This window comes from Canis aureus, chromosome 15, assembly GCF_053574225.1.
Source record: "Canis aureus isolate CA01 chromosome 15, VMU_Caureus_v.1.0, whole genome shotgun sequence".
Classification (NCBI taxonomy): Eukaryota; Metazoa; Chordata; class Mammalia; order Carnivora; family Canidae; genus Canis; species Canis aureus.
In genome coordinates this window covers 1,619,411-1,638,833 of record NC_135625.1, presented here as the reverse complement: position 1 = coordinate 1,638,833, position 19,423 = coordinate 1,619,411, and the positions used below count along the sequence as shown (strand labels likewise).

Sequence of the window (19,423 nt, the reverse complement as noted above, 5' to 3'; positions counted from 1 at the left end):
CAACATCCACTGATGTGATGTGTCGAAACGCATCACAAGATACAGATTTAAAATCCTGGTCCATAGGGACAGATTCACCTGGGCCGCCCGTGTGCCCCTCGGCAGCACGCACAGGGGTCGTATCTGTGGCCTGGCGCTACTGTCAAAGGTGGAAATACCGTTTCATTAGTTTTTATTTTTTTCCGGAATGCTTTAGTATTTTTGAGGATTCAGACTTGCTCAATTTCAGTAGAATCCTTGCAAGTCATCGTCAAATAAAGTTGATGCCGAGTCCGCGATGGGTCTGACTCCCCGACTTCCCACGGCGTCGGCTGACCCCTAGCAGAGCCGGCCTTGGAGGAAGGCACGAAGGCCACGGTTGTCAAAGTGACGTCGTGGCAGAACGAATAGACAAGAGCAGTTTTAAAATCTTGACGGAAGCGGTGTATCCGGGCCCTAAGCCCGAGGGGGAGTCGGTAAAAGTCCAACAGCTAAATGCGAAATTCCGGGTTCATCATCGGTTCCCAGCAATACCGTCCTCCGCGTGGCAGGTGTGGCCTGTCCCGCCCATGAGTGTCCTCTGCTTTCTCCCTTAGGTGAAACGCTGCCTTTGGCGACCTCGAACCAGATTCTCCTCCGGTTCAGCGCCAAGAGCGGCGCGTCCGCCCGCGGCTTCCACTTCGTTTACCAAGGTAAGGTGCGGCGCGCTTAGGAGCGGTAACGGGATCTGGTCTGCGGGGCTGGCTTGGGTTTTTTTCTGATATTTGGGAAGTTGAGGGTAGTCCTATATTGATGATAAAACAATTTGATAAAAATCATCACCTTTTTTGACGCTGAAATATGATATTTCTACTACAAAGGCACAGTAACAGCTCATTCGTCTGGATGAGGCATCATCAGGAAACACAAATCCCCCCTGTATAGCACTTCACCTTTTGCAAAAGGATTTCACATAGGTCATAATATTTTGTGGAATTAGGCAAAGTGTGTCATAGTTGAGGTTTCAGGAACTGCTTCAATAAAATACCTTTAAACCACATTAGTCATTTCCAAATCTTCCTGTGAAAACTACTTGAAAAAGCAACTTAACAAAATCAAACGAAACCCCAAATACCATCCGAGCTCTCATCCCCCTAAATACCTATTTTAATTTGTTTGCGTTCCATTAACTCTTGGCACTTTGACTCTTTTATATTTATTTGTGAAACTGGAGCTTATTCAAAATGTTTAAGATGGCACAAAGTTTCTTAAAAAAAATTTTGAGGATTTTTCCCCCTATTTCTAGTTTACCTTTATCTTGCAATATTCATTACATGAACTTGAAAAATATATATATAAACTGTTTATACAGTTTCAGAAGCACAGAGAGGGTCTCTGGGTAAACTTGGAATTGGCTGTGGAGCTTGAAGTGTGACAGAGATTACCATCTGCAGAGACAAACTGTGTATTCCAAAAAAAGAAGAAATACTTAGTTTTTCTAGGTCTCAGTTTTGCTTGAGGCTGGAGAGATTACTCACTGCTCTTAAATATTTTCTTCAGAAGTGGAGGACGATCACTTCCTAGCAACGTTTCTGGCCTTTAATAGAGACTTCGGAAAACATGCTCGACGGCATCATTATGTTTATAAAAAATATATATTATGGAAAATAACGTGTAATTTCATTTATAACGTCTATAATACTCTCATACTGCAAATTCCAAGTCCTTGAAATATGTTTATAAAACCCATAAATTATAAAATAATTATTTAATAAAGTATAAAATATTTCACCATAAAACCTCTTCAGTGTTCGGCAATAAGATGGCCTAAAACAACGATGAGAGGGATCCCTGGGTGGCGCAGCGGTTTGGCGCCTGCCTTTGGCCCAGGGCACGATCCTGGAGACCCAGGATTGAGTCCCACGTCGGGCTCCTGGTGCATGGAGCCTGCTTCTCCCTCTGCCTATGGCTCTGCCTCTCTCTTTCTCTCTCTCTCTCTCTCTGTGTGACTATCATAAATAAATAAAAATTAAAAAAAAAAAAAAAACGATGAGAAAGGAGTAGGAAAAAATCTGACGGGCAAGCCACAGGAGGAGAGTCTCTAACCCAGTGTAAGTGGCAATTGCTTGAATGATGTTGCTACTGAGTTAAAATTAGGTGCATTGTCCTAAATTGTGCCTTTTCTTAAAATATAGACAATAAAAGCAATATTTTTAATGGACTTCATTGGACAATGGCCAATGTAGGCAGCTTACCTCTTACCTGCTCCTACTTTTCTGTAAATAATTGTATGTTATTTCACAGAAGCCAATTTACAAACCAAGATGAATTGGGGTGACATATAAATAAACTGGACCACTTGGTTTAAGTACATATTTTATCCCAGAGAACGTCAAGTTGCTGACATTGTCTGCCTTCATAAGGGGTGTTCTTTTGATTTTTTTATAAGGATCGGAAAATCATTCAGATGATCAAATAAAATACTTGAGGCAAATGACCCCGTGTCTATCCTGTTGACAAATGTCATCGTCAGAAGTCATGATTTAAAAAATACGTTTCCTGGTTTCAAGTGACACATTACCATTACAGTGAATAAAAACAGAAAAGTGGAAAGAAAAAAATCATTTATAGATATGTTTTCCTCATCTTTAATATATAAGGACTCCAACATCCTCACCATTTTACAAAGTCTCATTATACCTCCTTTACTTGCTTTGTTCCTGCAGTAATTTTAAGCAAAAAAAAAAAAAAAAATTGATGTCTTTTTATCAAAGCTAAATCCTTTGGAAGTACAGAGCTAGAATCATGAATGCAACTTATAAGTCACTCAGGAGCCCCCGGGGAAGTCTTGGATACACACGGAAAGTTGACTTGAACGTTGCACGGAAGCCAAGAAAAAAACGTCGTGCGATCTGTTGTAGAAAAACACTTCCTGGGAAAAAAAAAAAAAAAAAAAACAGAAAAAAGGAAAAAAAGAAAAACACTTCCTGGAAAGTGTGTAACACTGACGGCTTCATCCCTTCATACGTTATTCAAGCTTAAAATTGCACAGGCTCCTCCTGGCGTCCGTGAGGACGGGGTCTCCAGCCCCGGCGACCGAGCTTGTGTCTCCAGGAGCTGCTGGAGACCCCTGTGGCCAGTGGGCAGCGGCCGGGGGTGCGGGAGGCCAGGACCCCTGTGTCTTGCCCTGTGCCCGGCCCTCAGCGCTGCCCTGGTTCAATGGACGTAGCAAGGCTTTTTTTTTAATTATTATTCATTTATTTACAGTGTCCTAATTAACATACGCCTCTGTTCCTTCTCATGTGCTTTCCACGCGACTTGGAGGTAGAGGGGCGTGTTTGGAAGAGGGTGATCAGAGCCCAGGCGCGCCCCAGAGAAGGCTGATCAGGGGACCCCCCCATAATACAGCGGTTCAAATAGCTCCTCCGCAGCGGTTGGTCAGTGAGGACTCAGCACCCGTGAGGAGCTTCGTTCTGCTGCTCGATGCTATTGAACTCGATGCCCGAGGACGTCGCGTCCTCAGGGGTGGAGCAGCCTGCTCGATGCCCAGGTCACCAGGCGTCTGAGCACAGCGTGGGCAGAGACGAGCGGGACGCCGTGTGTTGAGCGGCGAGGAGCCCCTCTTCCAGCAGGTGGCTCAGGCGTCGGTCCTCCTCGGGCAACGCCCCCCCTTGACTCAGCAGGTGCCTGCCTGGCTCCGTGCCCATCTGGTGGATCTAGAGGCAGCGACGCCGTGAGAACCTCCCAGGAACACTGGTCCAGGGACTCCCCCGCAGGGAGTGTGTGACGGTCCCGCACTTGGGCTCCAGGCCCGGCCTCCGCAGCCCGTGTCCTGCAGCATCACCCGTCCATGGAGGCAGGACCACAGTCGGTAGGGGGGTCTGCACGGTGGGATGCACGTTGCCATTCCACCAACATGCCTCAGCCCCGAAGTCAACGGAATCTTAGATCAACGAGAAAATCAAAATTCCCGTCATCCTAGGAAGCCCGGCCCGTGGTGATGCACCTGCTGCTTCTTAGCAAACTGAGCGGCGCGATCCCTCGGGCTTCGGAGGCCCCTCCTGGCTCTGCCGAGCGGCTTTCATTGCCTTGTGGGCTCCCTGTGACCTTAGAGCAGCAGCACCGGAGCAGCAGGAGCCCAGCCGGTGCCCGGGGCAGGACCCGGTGACACCATCTCTCACGGTCTGTTCAGGCCCGGCTGCGGGGCCGTGGGGACGCCTCCTCCGTTCCCCTGTGCATTGCCCGTGGAGCCGACTCTGCTTCACGCTCCCTCGAAGTAACTCATTCCCGCCAAACTCGGTGCATCAGGCCAACTTACTGGATGCTTCAAGGGGAAAGGAGGCCACGTCTTAGTACCGAACCTCCGCACCGTGCACGACTTCCCACGGCCGGTGGGCACCCAGTCCCGGCCGCCCCGTGTCAGATTGGCCGAGGGGACCCCGGGACCCGTGACGCTCGCCCCCGCCCCCCTGCACAGCCTCCTGCCGCCCGGATGCACGGGCTCGGCCTTTGCTGTTCCGAAATCGTCCCGGGGCAACGCTCCCTTTCCTCAGCTTCCAAATGAACCGATCAACAACCCAGAAACATGGAAGCGCATTTTCTGAATTTGGGAAGGAAAAATCCACACTGAAGTCTCCTTTGCTCGAGGCCCTTCCTTGGCAGGTACCTGCGCGTCCTTGGTGGTCTTCCCTGGGCCTCGTCTCCGGCTAGAAGGCATAAAGTGTAAGGTTTTCCAGTCCTAAGAAATTCACATTTTGTATAAAGAGTCTATAAAGCGCACACTGCTTTGCACAGACGAAGAAGCACAAGGTTTTGCTCGTTGTTCGGCAACGGTGTTTGAAATCACCGACTGGTCGTGGCCTGTCATCACCAAAACCGAGTGATTTTGAGAAAGGGAAATGTCCCCTGTCACTGAGTGACACCGGAAGGACTGTCCCGCGTAGGCTTGGCGAGTGGTTGCTACGTGCATCTGGGTTTGCTATTATTATGGCTGTTGCTGTTGTTGCACCTGCTCGGATAGAGGAGCCGTGAGCGAGCCCCGTGTGCAGACCTGGGCTGCGGGCGTTGGCGGGGGGAGGGCGGTGGACCTACCACGGGTGCCCTTTCTGTGCATGCGCGGGAGGCCGGGAGGCCCGCCCCGGGCCGTCACCCCTCTGCCCACCGCCTCCTCCTCCAGGCTGTCCTCATCCCTGCCGGCTTTCCACTGCGTGGATTTCGGTTCCGCTTTGCAGCAGGTGCGACTTTGCTACGAGGTGGAGGGTGATGAGCACAGAGGATCGAACGTCTGTCCGCGGCTCCCGGAGCATCAGGGCAGGGGCAGGACCCGAGGGCGGGCGACAGCACCAGGAGCCGCACACGGTGTGACCCCCCAGACCTGGGGCGGCCGTCGGCCCGAGGGCTCTGCTCGCTTCTGGCCCCCTTTGCAGACTCACAGCTGGTGCCCTCACTTCGGAAGCCCCTTCCTCTAAAAACCGTCCTTCACGATTTCATCCAAATGCAGGTGTTTGGGGCTTATTATTATTATTTCCCTTTAAAAAGTGAAAATTTTGAAGTTCATGAAGAAAAGCTCGAAGGTGGCATGTGTCCGAATGACCCTGGTGGTGCGGTTGTCGCCGCGCACGGGCCCCTGCACCCCGGGCCCCCGCGTGCGAGCCCACCTACGTCAGTGAGGAGCCTTTGCCTTCCCTGTAAGTCAGGGCAAGTAGAAAAGTTGCCCCTGGAGGGATATTTCTCCAGTTTGGTGAAAACAATTCTTGGGAGTTGAAGCCTCCGTGGGATATTTTTCATCCATTTCCTTTTTGCTCTCACGCGGCTTGTTCAGCTGTAACGGGCATCCTCAGATTCAGAAACCCAACAAGTAGGAGTTCGAAGCGATCTTTTGTTATCATATCACAGTTATTCTGCATTCTGTTTTTAGTCATCAAAAAAAAAAAAAAAAAAGAGCCTTTCTGATGATGTATCCTTAACCACTTCCCCTGCGGCTGCTGGTATGTGACGTCATGCACTTGGCCTCCCGACGGCCAACACTTGAGCGCTGGATTCGGGCGCGGTTTGGTCGGAACCATCTGCGGCCTCCGTTCCACGGGCCTGCCTGCCGGGCCGCGGTTCCCTGGTGGCGTCCGTCCCTGCTCGGCCTCGATCCCCAGCCCGACGCCGGCCCCTTAGGGAGAGCAGTGCCAACACAGAGGATCGCCGGGGAGCAGCGGAGCGTAGGAGCTCATTCTCGCAGAAGGCCGCTCGGTGCAAGGAGGCGACGCACACACCGAAGGAGAGACGGGGTCCTGGGGACGAGAGACGCGCCGACTTCCATGGCGCTTCCGGTGCCCGCCTGCTGGATCTGGTCCTCGAAGAGTGGCTTTGGCATATGGGACGTCTTTGGCGATGGAAGCATTTTTCCAACTTTGTCCCCGCCCTTTGGATAAACAGATAAATCTCCCACGGATGGTGAATTCCAATGAACAACCCAAATAGATGCATCGCCCCATCCTGGCAGGAGGCTCACCTGCCCGCGCCTTCCACCCAACGACCGGAAGGGCACACCCGTAATCAGACAAGCTCGGGTCTCTATCGGCCGCCTTGCTGAGGGCCACACGCCAAGGAGACCCTGAGGCGTCTCCAAGGGAAAGTTCCGGGAGGGGCTGGTTATGGGGTTGAGGTCTGTGCTGCGTGATTTGGGACAGGACTGCAGGCGGCGTGACTTTGCTTCGGACCGGGTGCCGGCAGGGAGCCCGGGTGGGGCGGCGCGTCTTGACTATGATCGGGAGATAGAGGAACATCCGTGTCATTGAAAACAGCAGAGTTTCTTTCTTTTTTTAAGGCTAAATAATATTCCATTGCATGGATATAAAACATTTTCCCTCTCCCTTCATCCGTCGATGGGCACGCAGGTTGTTTCCATGGCTTGGGAAATCGTCCTGCAGTGAACGTGGGGCCAGAGAGAGCTCTCTCTGAGGTGCTGATTCTAATATTTGTTTGGAGGTACACCCCGAAGTGAGGTTGCCGGGTCATGCGGTAGTTCCGTTTTTAATTTTGTTATTGCATCACAATAGCCATCGTGTACTCGCTAGACTCCAAGGTCTTTGAGAATAGGTACAATCCTCAGTCACCTCATTATCATGAGCACAGAGATTTGGGGGCTTAATTAATTTTAACTGCCTGAATATCACTCAACTCTCATAAGGCACTCATGCTCCTTATGCCACGTTTTCCTCGTCTGGAATGAGACTATAAGGCGGTCCTCGGGGCTGGTAAGAGGATGAAATGCAGATGAGGGGAGGGCCCCCAAATCATCCCTCTAGAAATTGCAGAAGGCGTTATTAATTCCTATATTAACGTCAACTCTCTCTGGGCTCAACTCAACTTCCAAGGAAATATTTTGCTTCCCAGTGAAGAGACAGGGGCTGTGTTGTGTGCTTTGCTTCCAGCGGTTCCTCGAACCAGCGATACCCAGTGCAGCTCCATCCCCGAGCCCAGATACGGAAGGAGAATCGGCTCCGAGTTTTCGGCGGGCTCGATCGTCCGATTCGAGTGTAACCCGGGGTACCTCCTCCAGGGCTCCACTGCCATCCGCTGCCAGTCCGTGCCCAACGCTCTAGCTCAGTGGAACGACACGATCCCGAGCTGCATAGGTAAGCGTGTGTCCAGCAGGTGTGATGACCCGCGCCAGGCTGTCCAGCCCAGCCTCGCAGCCGGCCGAAGAGCTGCTTTTCAGTGCTCCTGCCTCGTCTCCACCGCCTGGTCATCCCCCGGACCTCCTTACGGAGCAACGCATTTTATCTGAAATAATTGAGCAGCAGCTAAACCCTAAAGATTACCGTGTTTCACGAAACAACTCATTAGATTAACGAGTGTGAAACATGTTTCCTTTCCCCATACTTATTAAGTAGGCCATTAGCTCTCAACACCGTGGGTGTAGAACATAATTTCATTTTGGGGAAGAATCATTATAATGTTGATTTGCTATCTTGTGTGATGTCCTTTTAATAAATGTGGGCTGATGAAGGATTGAAAAGTAATAGGTTGACGCAGCCCGAATAACAATGCCGTTGTTAGTTGTAGTTTATTTGCTTCGTTCCGTGTAAGGCCCTGCAGTGCAACAGTCACGATTAGCTCTTGCATTCATTTGTACGTTTTCAGCGTCTCTTTTCCTCTCTGGATTTGCTCATAAATCCCACTAATATCCTTGGGAGTTGCGAGTCTGTGTATAGAAGACAATGCTCTGCAAAGCTCCCTAAATCGCACGGATAAAATTATTCTAAACAGGATTCACGTCAGAGATGCCAGTGTTAGGCACAGTCCCTCGTGGGGGAGCTTGGGGAGATTTACTCTTAGACGCCAGTTCTCTACTTGGGAGGACGGCGGGTAACGATCGGCGACGGTGCGAGTTCATAAGGGAACGGGCTATGTGCACCCGGGCTGCCAATGCCATCCCTGTCAAGGACCACACTCCCTGTAAAGCGTCTCTTAATATCTGATCACACGGCACGGAAACTCTCGGCACCGACTTAAGGCTGTCCTCTCTGTACTCTATTTTTACGAGATACGGTTTTGTCTTTCAGTCCCCTGCAGTGGCAATTTCACTCAGCGCAGAGGCACCATTTTATCCCCTGGCTACCCAGAACCATATGGTAACAACTTAAACTGTATCTGGAAAATCATAGTTACAGAAGGATCAGGAATTCAGGTAAGCCCCTCACACCCTCAGGGCCGGAATGCACGGGGCTTGGCCAGGAAGTGCTTGCTTCCCGTGCATGGTTTCTGTTTTGCATTGGTTATTTTATTGTATTATTTTATTTATTTTATTTTATGTTTTTTATTTTATTTTATTTTATTATTTTATTTTATTTTATATATTTATGAATTGGTTATTTTATTTTATCTTATCTTATTTATTTCTGCATTGGTTATTTTTTATTTCTGAATTGGTTATTTTATCTTATTTATTTCCGCATTGGTTATTTTATTTATTTCTGAATTGGTTATTTTATCTTATTTTATTTATTTTTGCATTGGTCATTTAATTTGTTGCATTGGTTTATTTTATTTTTGCATTGGTTATTTTATTTATTTCTGAATCAGTTATTTTATCTTATTTATGTCTGCATTGGTTATTTTTTTATTTCTGAATTGGTTATTTTATCTTATTTTATTTATTTTTGCATTGGTTATTTTATTTGTTGCATTGGTTTATTTTATTTGTTGCATTGGTTATTTACTTTAATCATTATGCATTGGTTATTATAAACACTTAAACCATAACCTGTTCTCTTTTCCTACTGCTTCTATAATGTGTTTCTAATCACATTTCTATATTTGGAATAGCAATAATAGAGTTTTAGGATAAAAGCTGTCAAAAGTACCATTTGTAGAAATTTTCAAATATCTTTGCATGGCTTATTCTCTTTGGTTTTACCTTTTTCTTACGGGCATATATTAAGTTTTCACAGGAAACCCCACATGATCAGGCCAATTTCTTTAAACTAAAAATACATATTAACTGAATACCATTGTTTGCTAGATCCAAGTGATCAGTTTTGCCACCGAGCAGAACTGGGACTCCCTGGAGATTTATGACGGTGGGGACATGACTGCGCCCAGGCTGGGAAGCTTCTCAGGTAAGACAACACCAGCTCCCAGCGTTTATGAACCAGAATCATCAAACACTAACAGACAACAGCAAGGAAACATTCGACGCAGGTGTTTTCCTACAGAACGTAACCATACCCATAATAGCTTGGCAAGTGTTGAAACCCTGAGAGGTGCGCCGACAGTCAGCTTTGTTCCCACAGAGCGAGGGGGCTGCTGGAAGGAGCGGGAAGCAGAGTGTGGGCAGGCGACAGGCGGAGGCCCAGGGACAAGGGATCCAGGGGTCATAGCGGAAGGTGGGGGTGCAGCCGCCAGTGGATCCCAGGTCCCAGGAGGAGAGGCGCCCTAGACTAGGCAATCCAGGAAAGTTGCACTCTGCATTTGGGGGCATTTAGGCCTGAACTTGGCGGTGTTTTGGTCCATCAGAGTCGCAGGTAATCTCAACCCTTTACTGCAGATGCTGCCGCCCTCACGAGCCACCGGATGAGCACGGTGCCGGCGGCCATGCAGTCCTTCCTTGCTCTTTCTTGCATCTGCCACCACCACAGAAATTGCTTCCAAACTGGCCTTGGCAGCTCCGCCCTCGCCTTTGCCAAGAGCAGCGCTATTCAGCTCCGTCCTCCCTTTCTTTATCCTGGCAGGTCACCCTGCTTCTTCCACCCTGTAGAGCGTGAACAGATCAGAATTCCCAACAGATTAGCTGTCACCGTCGCTGCCATCCCCTTCACCACCGTCATCGTCACAGTCAGCACATGTCACTGAGAGGCCAGGCTGAGTCCCCCAAAGAGCACTCTGCACGGAGCACTATTGTTGCCCTTGTGTTAAACCACTGATGAACAGATATTGACACATTTTAGTATCCTCCCGGATTCGCAGAAAAATAATAGCTTTTATAGGACTATCCCCATCCCACCAATCCCCTCCTTTTGACCCACGGCCTGAACTTTGTTGCAAGCTTCTCTGGGCTGCATCTCCGGACATCTCTAGTCTGTGGCTGCTCAGCAGGTTGGACACAGGGTGGATGGCAAACGGGCCCTTCACAACTTAATCACGCCCCTGCTTAGTCCCTCCAGAGACCCTGTGTCTGGACATCAGCAAATACAACCATAGTTTTATGTGGTCACTTAGAGTTGGTGCAGTAAAATGCCAGTTTACTGTGTAATTTCGCTCACGTCCGTCACCAGATAGCGCTTGTAACAGTCTAGCTTAGTGAGTGATTACTGTAGGTACCTACTACATGTATCAAGTACCAAATTTCTTCTTAGGAATAAACAAAATCTCGGCCCCTAAAAATAGGAACAGTAACAAAAGGGTTTAAAATCTGTATGCAGGGATCCCTGGGTGGCGCAGCGGTTTGGCGCCTGCCTTTGGCCCAGGGCGCGATCCTGGAGATCCGGGATCGAATCCCACGTCGGGCTCCCGGTGCATGGAGCCTGCTTCTCCCTCTGCCTGTGTCTCTGCCTCTCTCTCTCTCACTGTGTGCCTATCATAAATAAATAAAAATTAAAAAAAAATAAAAAAAATTAACAAATAAAATGTATGTGACCTTTTAAAAAAAATAAAAATAAAATAAAATAAAATAAAATCTGTATGCAGGCACGCCTGAGTGGCTCAGTGGTTGAGCATCTGACTTCCACCCAGGGTGTGACCCCAGGGTCCCGGGATCAAGTCTTGAATTGGGCTCCCCACAGGGAGCCTGGTTCTCCCTCTGCCTGTGTCTCTGCCTCTCTCTGTGTCTCTCATGGATGAATGAATGAATTAATAAATAAATAAATATAAAAATTAATTACATAAATAAAATCTGCATGCAGATGGCAAAACACAAGAGTTGTAATAAAATATGTTTTAATAATATATAAAAATGATAATCATGTAAACTAAAGATATCTATAACTTTTGGCAAATATGCAGCACGACAGGTAGGTGTTGGGTGATAAAGGAGGTCAAAAGTAATATTTTTCTAGGATTTGGGAGAGTAATAACATCTTAACTAATATAAAATACCTAGGAAAAAGTAAAATATGTTAACAGATTAGTAAAATACAAGCAGATAAATCAAAAGGAGAAGAAATGATCCAGGCAACAGAGCCCTGCGGTTTGGGGCCAGGGTCTTTTTATAGGTGACCCTTGAACGACATAGGTTTGAACCACACGGGTCTGTGGACGTTTTTCAGTAAGTGCAGGACAGTCCCATAAATATATTTTCTTTTATTAAGTAAAACTTGCTTACAAAGCATGTGTTTTGCCTTTTTTTCTTGAAGTTTGAATTTCATTGTTCAGATGAATTCTTGTATTTATCAATTAATGTAGCTCAGCCTGTATTAAACCTTCTCTTGAATAACTGCTCTATGTGAACCTAGCCTCAGATGTGCGATTTTGTATTTCTCAGGTATTATGAGGAATAGGTTGATTTTTCAAAGAGAAGGATTTAACATGGAACTAGTTTTTCCACCTGATTTTCTCAGGCATGAGTGTGTTACTTGAACACGTTCACACACAAGCGTAGACAGTACTGACTAGACAGTACACGGGACATGGTCGCGTGATTGCTTGACCAAGGTGAGCAGAATGGCTTATTAAAAAGTGATGGAAAATAATAATAAAAGAAGTAAACACATCGCCTGCATGCCTGATAAAGAATAACAACAGCAATCTTCTCGTTCTAATTTGAGTTTTTAGAATTATCCAAGAGGAAAGATCTTTTTTTTTTTCTGTTACATCATGTGTGCAAATTTTAATTTAAGTCTATCAGCAGTACTGAGACGCTAGATGTCAAGATGCATCTACGTTTCTGAGACAAAACTGGGATCCGTCTTAATAGTAAGCAATGTCTCTGGCTAAATGTATAACTTTAGCTACATTTACAAGTTTTTTTAAGTTTTTATTTACTTTTCACTTAGCACACAGTGTAATGCTAGTTTCAAGTGTACAATTTAGTGCTTCGACACTTCTGCACGTCACTCGGTGCTCATCACAAATGCCCTCTAAAATCCCCACCTTTTAAAAAATATTTGACCTCAGTACCAACGCAATGCAAGTCTGACCATAATCACCAGGACTTATTGGCACACAGCTCCTGCGCTGAAGCCGCGGCTTCCCATCTCCCCTCAGATGCCAGTTCCAAGCTCAATGTCCCCAGGCCACCCACACCTTGACCAACTGGCTCAAAACTGGGGGGTTTATCTTAGTTTGCCTAAATCCCTAGTCTAACTCGCAGAACATGAGAAGCAATATGCCTGCGAATACGGCGTGTTATAAAGTGGTCAGATCAGGAGCAGCCAAACCGAGGGACTCGTAGGGCACCATAGGGCAGGGGGTCACATGTGGGGCTTCCGTGTCCTCAGGACGTGTCACTTGCCAGACACTTGCGTATCACCGACCAAGAAGCTCTCCTGAGCTTGGCTGCCCAGCGTTTTCACGGGTTTTCATTTCGTAGGCTTGATTAATGCAATCCCTGGCCACGAGGCTGAACTCAATCTTCAGCCCGTCGCCTCCCAGAGGTTGTGAGGTCAGGCTGGTACCGTGTGGCTCGAAACCCCAAGCCTCTAAGCACGTGGTTGTCCTTCCCACATACAGCACGGATGTTATCACAAACAGAATCATGATCACAGTTACCATAAACTCAGGTGTGGCTGGAGGAGCCCGTCGTGAGTAACAAGGGACATTCCTGTCACTCAGGATGGTCCAAGGGTCGAGAAATGACTGTCTAGACACCGGGAGCAAAGAGCAGACCAACCCCTTACTACGCACGACCCCATATTAATGGTGTGAGCAGAGACTACAGCACTATTTTGATTCTTTAGATTTCTGAGATGTCACATATAAGGAATAAAAAAAAAAACTACTTATTATATGTTGGCAAATTGAATTCAAATAAAATATTTTTAAAAATAATAAATATTTTTTATAAAGACCTACTAAGTAAAAACTTAAAATATAGGCGATGTGTAAGTTTTACAGCAGTGTTCTGTGTGTTCATAATACTTGATTTTGATCACATTATTTTATGATACAAGTTGGCTAAAGTGGTTGTTTATAATAGGTGGGATGATACTGAGGTATTTGAGCCTAAACCATCTCTATGATAGTCACTGTTTCGTGGTCTATTCTTTTCCAAAATGGAAATAAGGATTCTTCATGTTTCAAGGATTGGATTAAGAAACTCCTCTGATAAAAATAATCCTGGAATTTGCTATTTGTTGCTATCAACTTTCTTAACAAAATAGGCAAAGATGCACACTTTTAAGAAAACTGATATTAAGTTAAATAAAAACGTAAGTGAGCAAGTAATGTGATCAAGGAAGTCATTCATAAATAACATGTGAAGAAATGAATCCAATTCAAAATAACATAATTTGATCTAACAACACGGTCAATTGTTTTATATGTCCTCTAGATTGAAAGAGTGGGTCTGACAATAGGTTTTCCCACGCACTTAGGTTGAATTTCTTTGTACCTAAAATCAATGTAATTAAAGAAAGTATAATATTGTACAATATCCAAATATATTATGGAAACATGCTTTTTTTTCTTGAAGTTAAACAAACCGTTTACGTGTTGTAATTTAGTATTCAAAGATTTATATAGTTTTGTTTTTTGGGTTTTTTTTTTGTTGTTGTTTATAAAGATTTTATTTATTTGAGAGGGGGAGAGAGAGAGAGAGAGAGAGACCCGTGCCTAATTTATACGTCACACTCTGCCGTGGGTGGTCAAGGGAAACGCGTAGCATATGGAGGGTGGTGCTCTCCGTGGTTTTGGGCATTCCCTGGGGGGTCTTAGAACATATCCCTGTGGATAAAGGGGGGCTACTGTATAAGATTTTATGTAATACAGCGACCATGGAGAAAGCATTGTTTTAAATCTTGCCCCTCTGGCATAGTTTTATAGGGAAGCTGCTGGATTCTCTGTTATTTTATTTACGGTTGCCCAAGGGAAGAGCAATGGCTTTCCCAATGACAAACGCCCCTCGCTCCTGGCGTTGGGGACCTAACGAGCACCCAGTGTGGGAGCACCCATTACGGCCAATGGCACTGGCCTCGTTGGACTCCTCCCCCTGCTAACAGGCCGGTCAAGGCCGGTCTGCTCCCTTCCTTCTCTATGTTTTTGCTGAGACTGAACATCTGAGGGCTCTTCCATCTTTGCCCCTGCAAGCTTCAGGGTGAATTACCTTGGGTGATTTAAGCCAAACACTGGCTTCCCCCACCCCTCACAATTCACCCACATAGGTGTAGACGCCCAGCTCCCTTTTCTTTGGAGGGTTATGGGGCATTGGTCCAAATTGAAAAAGCAGAGCTTCATTTTACTTCTGGCCATGGGTCTTCTCTTTATTCACCACCAGACGGACTCCTGAGGCTATGAAGGATGAATGGCTTCAGACCCAGTGGACACAGCCGGGGGTTGTGTTAACTTGGGAGTTGAAGTTAATTTTGCGAGGGATGGCATGGAGTTTGAGATCTCATTGCGGCTGATGTTCTTTTCCCATGTGCTTGTTGGGCGTGTTTGGAAGAGTCCGGGTCTGAGAACAGAGCGGCCGAACGAGGCGGCAGCTGGGCAGGTTGGGCGGCTGGGCACGGACGTGGGAGTAACACGGAGGGTAATGCGAACCAGGCCTCTCCGTGTCTGGGAAAGGAGTCACAGAAATGGAAATGAGGAAAGCTAATTGGACTTGAAGGAGAGGTATCAGTGTGAACTTGTGGTTTTAATGTTTAGATGACAATAAAAATGTCGTATGCAGGTGCGTGTGTGCATGTTTCGCACCTGTGTCTCTTGACAGATAGAGAGCAGCACCCTAGCAGCCTTGCACCCCTCCAGGACCCAGTCTGAGCTTCTAAATATCAATTCCCTACCATCGGTCCCTAGAGGAACCCATGTTCTTGGAGAAATGAAGGGTCATTTCTCGAGGCTCTGGTGGGAAGGAAAAGAAATAACCAGGAGCCGCCCTGTATCAAATAGAAATCTGTGAGTCCGCCCTGGTGCAAGTAGGTACGCACCTAAATGGAGTGAATGAGAAGGAGATTTGCCTTACAGAATGCAAACGAGTAAACCTAGGAGGAAGGTGGAATCGGAGAATCATCACTTGGCAGCTGTTAGAATAATAAATGATTGAGGCTGGTGCACGGGTGGGTGCCAACGCCAACGGGGAGGTTCTGCAGGAACAACAGGCCCTCAGGCCCGCGCGTGTCCCTCCCTGATGTGTGCTCATCGAAAACAGGGAAGTAGTAACTTCTGGGGAGAAGCCTGGCACATGCCACCCTTGGCGCGTGTTAACGGGAAGGCCACCGGGAGCGTGCCCAGGTGCGCACTGGGGTGCCGAGGACCCCGCTGTCGAGGCAGATGACACCCCGGAGAGCTGGCCGTGCTGTGGGGCTGCGACCGGGGGGGTGACCTAGCCGCCCGCACGGTGCCACCGACCCAGGCTGGGAGGCCAGGCCCGCGTCGCCCTCTGGGCCGCACGAGCCAGCGCGTCTCACCCGAGACCAGGGAGCAGCCGCGGGGATGACCCGGCAGGAGCGGATCGCCCAGAAGTGCTCAGGCCGACGACTGTCGTCGCTGAGACCGTCGGACAAACCCAAACTGAGAAATACCAGACCACACAGAAAACGTGCTTGTGTTTTCCAAGAGCGTCAGGTTGAGGAAGGCGTGAGAAAGACTAAGAGACTCTCGGGGTGGAGGAAACCGAGGGGACAGTCGGGCGAAGGCGCCGAGGGCTCGCGGTCGGGTCCTGGAGTCGCGACCCCGCAGAGCAGAGTCTCGGGCCCTGGGAAGTCTGCGCGGCGCACACTGGGGCGTTCGCATCCGCTTTCTGGAGTCCGCGATGTTCTGTTGAAGGGAACACGTTGAATTTTTGCAAGACACGGGCCGTCATGTTTGCAACTTGCTCACAAATGGTTTCGGATAAAATAATTTTACAGATACCCACATAAATGAGTTAGAGGGAGGAACAGACTCAATTATTGTGTAATGTGGAGAGAGAGAGTGAGTATGTGGGAGCTTTTTACTATATTTGTACCTTTTTTTTTTTACCGTAGAAAGGATTTGAAATATTTTAATAGGTTTTTATAAACTTTACACAGAAAGAATGACAAATCAGCCATAAAATCTCAATATCTTTAAAAACACCATCAGTATTTGAACTTTTTGTTTCTATGGTACTTTAAAAAGCATCTATGGGGGATCCCTGGGTGGCGCAGCGGTTTGGCGCCTTTCTTTGGCCCAGGGCGCGATCCTGGAGACCCGGGATCGAGTCCCACGTCGGGCTCCCGGTGCATGGAGCCTGCTTCTCCCTCTGCCTATGTCTCTGCCTCTCTCTCTCTCTGTGACTATCATAAATAAAAAAAAAATTTAAAAAAGGAAAAAAAAGAAAAAAAAAAAGCATCTATGAAAGAATCAGTCGGACCCGTTCTACACGTTGGTGGGGGAGTGCCAGGAAACATAAGGAGTAGTTGTCAGAGGCCCGTATTTCAGGAAAAACAATCGACTGACTTCTTGGATAAATTCATCTAAAAAAAAAATCTTTTTTGTTTCTGTTCAAGCAGCCACATATACGTAGGGCTTATGCTGTAAGTCGTCTAAAATTATTTTTGGAAGTAGGTTATAAATTACAAATGAATAAAGTAGATCAGGATTCCAACCAGTTTGTGGCTGACAATCAGTATTAGGGGAAGTAAATACCCGTGCTGACGCGTAGGGGCCAAAGTATCCTTTCTGGGTTTTCTTTGTCCGGTGTTGCTCTATCTGGGTCACAGGAAAACGATGTGATCACAAATATACTGCCTGGGGCAACGCCTAAAAAAAGAAAATCTCCCCAGCTGCATGGTGGGGGGGGGGAGACCGTCTCTGGCCCGTCCACGAGGGCCCAGTGGCTGCCCGCCGCGGGCCAGGTGCTCCCCGCACGGCACCCCCGGCTCCCCGACCCACGCACCTGTGCACCTGGGCGTCACCTGAGGCCTCAAGATCCAGCAGAGCGAGTGGTGGCGTCTCGTGACAGGTACAAGCAGGACGGGGTCCGTGAGTTGCTCCATCAGCAACGACGTTCAGGAGGATCGGGACTCACAAAGCGTCGCGCACACGCTCCCGTGTCACCATGTGCCAGGCCTCAGCGTCACCGCCACTCCATGGAGCTGTTCTCAGTGCCGCGGCTCATCTGCGCCCAGTCGGGAGCCCGTGCGGGTCCTCTGACCCCACGGAACCCGGGTGGCTGACGACGAACATGCGAAAAAAGTCAAACAATGCGCAGCGGACACCTGAATTGTGGGGACCGGAGCTGGAAATAGATGTTAAAACGCGTGAGCGAGGGTCTCCTGGCCCGAAGGGAGAGCTGAACCGAGTGAGGAGCACCGCGGGGAAGTGTTCGCTGGGCACCGTCCGTGGGGGCCTCGGCCGGGCTGTTCTCCAGGCTTTGGGGGAAGATGCACAGGCGGGAAGCCGGGGGGGCGGGGCAGCGCTGCCGACGGGTCTAGTTGGGGATCCCCGGGGGGCTCAGCAGTTGAGCACCTGCTTTCGGCCCAGGGCGTGATCCTGGGGTCCCGGGATCGAGTCCCGCATCGGGCTCCCTGCAGGGAGCCTGCTTCTCCCTCTGCCTGGGTCTCTGCCTCTCTCCTTCTCTCTGTGTCTCTTATGGATAAATAAAATCTTTTTTAAAAATAAAAAAAAAAATAAAAGGGTTTCAGGTAATTCAACACAGCAGCGCAGCGGGAAGCGTCGCTGAGCGCCCGAGGCCCAGGGAAAGCAGGCCGGCAGGGATGCGGGTGGGGACCGGGCGCTGACGCGGCCGCGCTACTGAGACCCGCCGTCCCGCCGTCTTCTTGGGAACACGGTCTGAGGCCACGGGAGGGGCTGGCGCTGGCAGCGCACCTGCTGAAAGGCCCGCCAGGGCTGCGCGTCGCGTCTGGGACGGTGGGATCCTGTAGTCTACACCCGCGGCTAGGGTAGCTGTGTGTGCTAACTACGCTGGAGTGAAAGTCTCAAAACGTAGGACAGTGAGCGGACAACGGGTTTTGGGTCAGAGAAGTAATACGGCGTGAGAAAGGCCGCCCGCAGCCCACGCGTGACCGGAGCGGTGAAGCCCGGGCTTGGTGGGCGGCCTTGTCTTGACGTGCGCGGGGCTCGGTCGGCCAGCGGGGGGCAGCGGCCTTGGTCGCACTTCCTCCTCCTCCTCCTGCCCCCGGGTCCCTTGCCGCGGCCTGGGCGTGCCCGCAGGGGGGGTCCCCGGGAAGATGACTGCCCCTTTGGGACACAGGCTGGCCTGCCCTCCTGGCAGCGTGGCCCATGACCCGCCGTCGGTCCCTCGGGAGCCTGAGTGCTCGGGCCTTCGGGCCAAGCAGCGGACCGGGCCTGGGGCCCAGAAGTGGCTTCTGTGTCGGCCCGTCGGTCGCCCCGAGGCCAAACCACAGGTGGCTTGAACCTTCCAACTCCCGAGGCCCGTCGTCCCCCGCGCACCTGCGGTTCTTGGGCGGGTCCCGTGTGGGAGCCAGCCCCCCTCGACGGCAGGGAGGTGGATGGAGGCAGGCCCCGAAGCTCTCGGGAGCTGCAGCTTCCGGAACAGTCTACATGGCCGTGTGCACGCACACAGTCAGCAAGCCGCGTGTGCACCGCTCCCCCGCCAGCCCAGCCCGGGCCGGGGTTGGGGACTCGCTGGCCAACGGGCTCGGTGGGCGGGGAGCTTGGAAAACCCCGAGTCCCGGGACACAGGTCCTTCAGCCCGTCTACAAAGGACATTTATGAGCAGAATCCGTGGCCGAAGACAGTGTCGGGGGCAGGACCCGGGCGGCGGGGAGGCAGGCCAGGCCCAGTCCCGATGCCCGCTGGGGGTCCAAGGGGGCGGGCGCCAGGTTGCGGGGTGCCTGGCTGTCACGGGAAGCAGCATCCGCGTCCTGGCACA

The 19,423-nt window shown here is 49.4% G+C and overlaps 1 protein-coding gene across 2 annotated transcripts in view; it reads left to right on the top strand.

Annotated features, from left to right (window-relative positions):
- CSMD1 (CUB and Sushi multiple domains 1) overlaps positions 1-19,423 on the top strand; it is a 1,870,054-nt gene that overhangs the window by 1,645,557 nt on the left and 205,074 nt on the right. For both annotated transcript variants that reach the window (XM_077848529.1, XM_077848528.1), the window contains exons 33-36: positions 576-671; positions 7,383-7,586; positions 8,517-8,641; positions 9,476-9,572. In XM_077848529.1, coding sequence (XP_077704655.1) covers positions 576-671; positions 7,383-7,586; positions 8,517-8,641; positions 9,476-9,572 — 522 coding nt within the window. The remainder of the gene's footprint in view (positions 1-575; positions 672-7,382; positions 7,587-8,516; positions 8,642-9,475; positions 9,573-19,423) is intronic.